Source organism: Phalangium opilio, unplaced genomic scaffold (assembly GCF_054372755.1).
Source record: "Phalangium opilio isolate 3A_F unplaced genomic scaffold, DU_Popi_V2 ptg000041l_1, whole genome shotgun sequence".
Taxonomy (NCBI): Eukaryota; Metazoa; Arthropoda; class Arachnida; order Opiliones; family Phalangiidae; genus Phalangium; species Phalangium opilio.
This window is the reverse complement of record NW_028324165.1, coordinates 4719043-4726723: the sequence shown is the minus strand read 5'-3', so window position 1 is coordinate 4726723 and position 7681 is coordinate 4719043. Positions and strand designations below refer to the sequence as shown.

Genomic DNA, 7681 nt, shown 5'->3' with positions numbered 1-7681 from the left:
AGGTTGGGTTTGGTTAGGTTCGGTTTGGTTGTGTATGGTTGGGTTGGGTTAGGTTATGTTTGGCTAGGTTAGGTTAGGTTTGGTTGGGTTGGGTCAGGTTGGGTTCGGTTAGTAATATTTTGGAAATATTGTAACATGGTACGCCTTTTCCAAAAAATTATTTTTTACATTTATTTTCTTCCGAAGTAACATTACTTTTTAAAATATTGAGATTTCCCTCCCTTTAGAGACTGGCCTATAGTTATAGGCTTAATGTTTTTTAAGATTTCTATAAAAGACAATGCATATTTTAGCACTTGCTCACTTCATAGTAGTGCGTACGAAAACGCAGTGTTACAGAGTAAAAAAAGACGTGTTGATCAAAGGAGTTTGCTGAAGAATAAACGAGCATAGCAACAAAAAGAGGATGAAGATCAACTTAAATGGAGGAAAATCAATTGGCTAGAAACCCGAAAGGTTGCACTTTTAACATTTCTTTGCTCTCAAACTAAATTTTGTTCAATCGTTTTAAGACAGGTTCATTAGAACTTATTGCAAGATGAAACTAATGTTTAAGTATGTAGGCCTAGTTTAATTACAAATATACGCGTTTCATAATTCTTATGAATCATTAAAGAGGAGGCTAAGACAGATGCACCATGTGAAGGTTAGACAGTTCCCGTAATCTTACCCCTAACGATTTTAATGGAGTTGCAGACTTGCAGGCAATCATTTGATGATGAATAGCAAAATTCCGGGAAAAGTTTGCGTAAGCCCCGCCCCTTGGAGGCTAGACGTTCCTAGTACCCCTAACGATGGTGATGAAGTAGAAGCTTATCTCAAATATACGAAGCATTTGGACACCAGAAGGTGGTGGAGTCAGAAGCCAATGCAAAGAGATTCGGTTTATGTGGAATGGACGAGAGACTAGGCAGATGAAGGAATAGTGTGGATTGGATACAATTTTTATCGACCATCGGAAAACACGGACACTTCTACCGGGACTAGGGTAAGAAAATTACGTTAATTTTGCAATATGGTAAATTACGCGGTGTTACAACAGTATATAGTGCCCAAAGAGTATTTTCTACTAAAATGAGCGGCGCTCCGTTAATACAATTTAGAATGGAGAAATTTAATTGATTGTTACATAAACAGTTTCGGCCCATTCAGAGGATCAAATGTGGTTATTGTCCAACACATTTAAAATGTAAATCCATCTGTTCATACACGTGTCTTTTACGTTTATGTACGTTCAAATTACTCTTCTGCGTAAATTCATAGTCACACAGATCACATTTGTAGGGTTTTTCACCCCTGTGAATACGTTGATGAATGTCCAAAGAACTCTTCCGTGCGAATCCATAGTCACACTGATCACATTTGAAGGGTTTTTCACCACTGTGAATGCGTTCGTGTCTGATCAAATCACTCTTCCGCGTATTTGCGAAGTCACACTGATGACATTTAAAGGGTTTTTCACCACTGTGAATAAGTTCATGTCTGATCAATGAACTCTTCTGCGTGAATCCATAGTCACACTGATCACATTTGAACGGTTTGTCACCGCTATGAATGCGTTTATGTTTGATGAAATCGAAATTACGCTTGAATGTATAGTCACATTGATCACATTTGAAGCGTTTTTCATCGTTACCCTTTCTAATGCGACGTTGTAGGCCCTTTTTATATTCAGTTGAACATTTGAACCTGGTTATATGTTTCTTCTTCAATTTCCCTACAGAAAATATAAAATCACAAACATCATTTATAATTTAGTACCAAAAATACAATAAAATTCATGCGAACTTCATAAAAATAGGTAGTGCGTACGAAAACGCAGTGTTACAGATTAAACAAGATGGCCCAAGGGCTGGGCCTTAATAGTAATTTTACACGGCTCACGTGACCCCCCGTATAGTTGATCTCCAATAAATCGTACAACTAAAAACATTTCTGAAACGCAATCGTGTATCCCCTTAATTTCTAATAACGTCACATTTCAAATAATATTAATGAAACTAAATTGTGCACCCCACTAAAGTATAATTTTTCAAAACCATACGAATCAAATAATGTATCTAAAACCAAATCCTGGATCCCCTAAACCAGAAATCACTATGACCGTAAACTGTCCCCTCTATTTTACGAAACCTAACCTAACCTAACCTAACCATTCAGCATAATCTCTGATGTATCACGCGCATGGTGCCGTTTCTTAAATTTTAACGGAATAAAATTCCGTGTAAAATTAAAAAAGTGCAGTAGTGCACGAAAATTATCATCTTGTTTCCCTTGTTTCCCTTCACTCAAAAAAGCCCGCGAGATTTAAACTACCTTTCTTTCCTCTCTCTCCGAGCGGGATGCCCCCTCTCCCTCTTCCCCCTCTCACTAATATACCAGGCAGGCAGTTCTCTCTCTACGCGGGGCTTCGTATCGCCACCGCGTACGCTAGCGATCTCTCTCTCTCATCGTAAGCGTACGTTTCGCGGACGCGACCGGTTTCCCTCTCTTATCGTAAGCGTTCGTTTCGCGGACGCGTCCGGCACAGGGACAGGGACAGGGACAGGGACAGGGGTTTTGGTGCCGTTTCTTAAATTTTAAACGGAAAAATTCCGTGTAAAATTAAAAAGTGAGTTGATCAAAGGCGTTAGTGGAGGAATAAACGAGCATATCAACAAAAAGAGGTTGAAGATCAACTTAACTGGAGGAGAAACCTTGGCTAGAAACCCGAAAGGTTGTACTTTTAACTTTTCTTTGCTCTCAAATTCTCAAATTAATTTTCATTCAATCGTTTTAAGACAGGTTCATTAGAACTTATTGCAAGATGAAACTGTATGTGTAAGTATGTAAGACTTATTTAATAACAAAAATCCGAGGTTCATAATTGTTATGAATCGCTAAAGAGCAGGACTAGAACAGATGCGCAAACATTTCATAATTCTTATGAATCATTAAAGAGGAGGCTAAGACAGATGTGCCATGTGGAGGTTGGACAGTTCCCGTGATCTTATCCGTAACGATTATAATGGAGTTGCAGACTTGCAGGCAATCATTTGATGATGAATAGCGAAATCCCGTGAACATTTTGCGTAAGCCCCGCCCCTCGGAGGCTAGACGTTCCTAGTACCCCTAACGATGGTGAAGTAGAAGCTTATCTCAAATATACGAAGTAGATGGACGCCAGAAGGTGGTGGATTCAGAAGCCAATGCAACAGATTCGGTTTATGTGGAATGTACGAGAAACTAGGCAGATGAAGGAATAGTGTGGATTGGTACTCAAGTAGAAAAATTAACATGGTGAAATACAATTTTTATCGACCATCGGAAAACGTGAACACTTCTACATCCATATGCAATATGCGAACGAGCTCTAGTGTAATAAAAGACAGACATACACAGAAACGTTCCAAACAGTACCCCCTGCAATGACATATGTCACTTGGAGAGGTAAATAGTAGCGTTGATTAATAATGTTTACCGAGGTAAAAAGTTAATAAACACCCATAGTCACACTGATCATATTTGAACGGTTTTTCAGCACTATGAACGTGTTTATGTGCGATTAAATGACACTTGCGCCTGAATCTATATTCGCGCTGATAATATTCTTCGTTACCCTTTGAAATATGACGTTGTACACCCCTATTATAACCAGTTCAATATTTGAACTTTAGAACCCCGTTGTACGTTCCTTCTTGACTTTCCCCACAGAAAATACATAAAAAACGACGTATATTGTCGAACGGTCGTATTTCAAACTTTTCGTTACTCTCAAAATATTTAAAGGATTTTTAGGGAATCAAATGCTAGGTGACGCTGCATGATGACAAGTTAAGTATTTTGGTCGAAATAAGTACCAGCGATGATAAGAAAAGAGTGAAGACCCTTGGGAAAGTTTCATTATTCAATTCAATAAATGTTATGTAGAATTTTAAAAATAACATTAAAGTGTGAACGTTTTGTCCAACACATTTAAATATGTTCCATATAGGATATAAATGACATTTTACTCGACTCTGTAGCCTTCAAATCCATAGTATTCGCCTATGCTTTTTCCAAGTCTAGAGCGTTCTTCCTAAGGCACATTCTTCACGAACAAGGGTCCCCCCCCCCATTTGTTAATGGCTTGTTGTTTGACCAAATTAATTTTCAGTGAGCTTGCAAAGAAACACTAATAACAGTTGAAGATTTTTTTCCTGCATCGCGTTTTAATGTGACGTCATAGATTTTGAATTAATATAACCCAAGATTAGTTTTCATCTAAGTTTAAAGCAGAATTAGATCCTAAAACTGAACACTGATTTTCCGGCAGGCAGTTCGTGTCTCCCACATTCGCGATTTTTGAAAGATGATAAAAAAATACATTCGGATTTTATTAAGCAAATCGAGAGCGATATCAGAGCATTCAAATGGAATACGCTATTAGACTTTATACCCAGAAGTCGGAAATAGTTGCTTAGAAATATGACTTCTCAATCTAGGTACTCAAGACTATAAAAAGATTTTATGACTTACCTGCAATTTCCGAGCGAGGCGATGAGGTTTTACCTTCTGGAATATTTGGAGCGACTTCTTCAAATGTCTCCGAATTGGACACCGAACTATTATTTTCAACTGCGATTGGAACTTCGGGTAAATCGCTTTCCATAGAGACGGAGGCGAATTCGGATAGTTCATTTGGGTTCCGTTCTAGTTTAGGAACACACACTGGCACACACAATGAGCTCGGATCGACAAACAGTTCCACACTTTGATTTTGTCTATCACTTTCCTTCGCATCTGTCAAGGCGATTTTGGATTGGTTATCATCAAGATCGTTTTCTAGGACTCTTTCTAGTGAATCGCCTTCGACATTTGCATCAAGAGAAAGATCCAAATGCTTCTCGGTTTCAACATTCAATTCAGGAACACGAAATTTCTTCGATTGAGTCGTAATATCCCCAGTGTTCCTCTCTGTCGAGACACTTTGTGATTTAAGAGAGTCGTTGCTGTTAATATTGTTCTCAAGAGGTTCTCGTGGCGAATCGCTCTCCGTGTTCGTGTCAGGAGTCATTTCGAATTGGTTTTCGACCTTAATTTTACGTGAAGGCGCACTGTCACTGTATTTCGGTTTAAGGACACACGGATTCGTATTTCGCGTTATAAACCCCATATTTTCATATTTTTTAGAGGTAATTTCAGTTTCTATGTTTGTATTGTAAACCTCCTTAACATATTGAGGTTCAAAAACAGGTGATTCTTGAATAATATCTTCTTTATCCAGAATGCCTTGGACACTGTGCACCACAATTGGAAGGGATAACTCTTGTGCATTTATTGCACAATCAATTTCAACAGGTTCAGTTTTCACGTATTCATCATTAGCTAATTGATGTATTCCACTTTTCTCCTATTTTTTAAACAATTAACAACAACTCTCATCCTTAAAGTAATTCCCTTTCCAATCGAGTATGAAAGTGAAAAATGTTGCATACCATCAGATCTTTGATTCTCCTTTCCAAGTCTTTAATGACCCTATTGAGTCTTTCAATTTCGTCTCTTTGCTTATTTATCGTTAACGTTGTTTTCACTCTCTCTTTTTCCAGGTTTGAAATTAAGACATTACACTAAACAAAATGAGATTCCATTACAAAACAATCTTCGGAGTTTCTTTGGCTGAAAGTATTTTTGAAGGGGCAAGCAAGATAGAGGAGAAACCAATGACACACAAGAAGGGGGATCAGTAACAAAGGTCCTCTTTAATAACGACGGACATGTTACCAATCCCCTTAGATTAATTAGCCTTTAATTAAGAGACAACAGATTCGACAACTTATCCTGTGCATATAAAATTGGCTATGATCCCAAAAGGGTCTCATATTTTTGTGCTCCCGTATGCTTTGAAAAATACCTCGGCTTCCAGTGTCCTAATTCGATCATCTCTAGCCTTTACTTCATTGATTAGATCATCTTTGCTTAAGTGATCATAGTTACAATTTTCCTCGTAGTCCATTTCCTAAAAACAAAGTTTCAATAACTTCCAGATTGCGTAAAACAAGGAATATTGCAATAATTTCGCAAATACCTCTTTAATCGCGACTCTTTGAAGATTTACTAAACTCATTTCGGAATTTTGTAAAGAGTGTTTGTGAAACTGTAAATCTTCCCTAAAATAAAATAATTTTTCAAACTGAGGGTAAATCAAAAAAAGAACAAATGGCAAGAAATGTAAAAAAAAGCTAAGAAAACATGGCAAAGCTTAATTAGTTCAAAAGATTGTGATAATTAACGCTGCAATTTTGTTCAAGAGCTATCTCAGAAACCTTAGTGTGACGTCACCCAAGCTATATGCCCATAAAATGTAAGAAGTACCAAACATGGCCGCCCACTGCCAAAGTCAATCGTCACAATCATGTGACCCTTTACCAAGGCACTGACGTCACAATTGAGATAGTTCTATTCCTCAACCCCATTTTATGAATACAGCAATTGAAAAGGCTTCATTCCTAAAAGCTATACCGATGTCCGATGATGGAGAAAATACTATGGATAGATGCATATTGACTACTTATGAGGCATAATTCAGATATTGAGTGGTCACGATTTCGTATGGTTTTTCTGTTCAATATTCAGCAATGACGGTACATCTCATATCTATGGTAGATCTCACATGCTTAACTAATTCGCCCTATAGCTAGGACATCTTACAAGCTACACCAGTGGCTAAATGTGCGCCTCTTTTGTGGGGTAGAATGAAACTAATTTAAAAATATTGTTGAAAAGGAGGCAATAAACATGCTAATCAGCAATAATTTGAAAAAGATCATGTTACTCAGGGGTCAAAACATATATACCGACTTTAGTAATATTTTGTAAAAGGAGGGAATTTTTTCAATAAGTTTGGATCCGTTTTATGCAATGTTGACATCCAAGTTGCATTATATCGATTATATTCATCACTTACCAGCTTAAACGTTCGACCATAACACGACATTCTTTGACAAATTCCATCACTCTTTGCACAGTTTCCCTGTTACGATAACATACGAAACATTTTAATAATAATAAAAATATGTACATAAACAAACACTTAGTGTCACTAATGTACATTATCACTTACCAGTCAGGGATGATATGAAATTAATATGAACACTTTTCCGGGAAATACTATTTACTCCTAAATTTACTTTTGACCAATTTTTACTGAATTACCCCAAATTCTAAAATAGTAGAATTCCTCCTATGCGTCGTCTGCTAAAACATTTTAATGACTTTTGGCTTCGGCTTTTAAGGGTAAAATAGTCAGGGCCGGAAATAAGCACAGGACACTGGACATTGTCCAATAAAATTTTAAAATGTCCCATATTTTTTTAAAAAACTAAGGGGGTCACAGGACGGTTGACCAGTAAATTTTTCCGGAGTTTTTATAGCTTGACTATGAAGGCGCCACACAATTTTTTCGCACTGCAGTGGACAATGTCCTATAAATTTTCCTGTCAAAGGGGGCATCACTGGACACATGTCCAATTAGAAATTTTTCTTATTTCCGGCCCTGAAAATAGTGAGTTTCGGGTTTCGGCAGAACATTTTGTGGGGTTAAATTTAAAAATGCGAAAACTCCAATAAACGTCGTAATTAAAGTAGGTTATTTAAATCTGTTTCAGAAACTAAACAAACCTAACTAATCTACCCTCCCTCCTTACAAATTAAATTTAGTTAC

At 37.2% G+C, this 7681-nt stretch overlaps 1 protein-coding gene across 1 annotated transcript; it reads right to left on the bottom strand.

Annotated features, from left to right (window-relative positions):
• Positions 1-1093: 1093 nt before the first annotated feature.
• On the bottom strand, positions 1094-7227 carry LOC149679507 (uncharacterized). Its single transcript, XM_089835288.1, has 7 exons — positions 7082-7227; positions 6926-6991; positions 6047-6128; positions 5873-5977; positions 5457-5588; positions 4498-5371; positions 1094-1717 (listed from the first exon to the last, which is right to left on the bottom strand). The coding sequence occupies exons 2-7, from the start codon at positions 6970-6972 to the stop codon at positions 1167-1169; spliced, it is 1791 nt and encodes a 596-aa protein (XP_089691414.1). The 5' UTR covers positions 6973-6991; positions 7082-7227; the 3' UTR covers positions 1094-1166.
• Positions 7228-7681: the final 454 nt, after the last annotated feature.

Bases quoted from the DNA above. Each gene is read 5' to 3' on its own strand.
- LOC149679507 (XM_089835288.1), bottom strand. From the start codon at position 6,972: ATGGAATTTGTCAAAGAATGTCGTGTTATGGTCGAACGTTTAAGCTG. The intron at 6,129-6,925 runs GTAAGTGATGAA...ATTTTATTTTAG, and splicing joins ATGGTCGAACGTTTAAGCTG to GGAAGATTTACAGTTTCACA. The intron at 1,718-4,497 runs GTAAGTCATAAA...TATTTTCTGTAG, and splicing joins GCCTCGCTCGGAAATTGCAG to GGAAATTGAAGAAGAAACAT.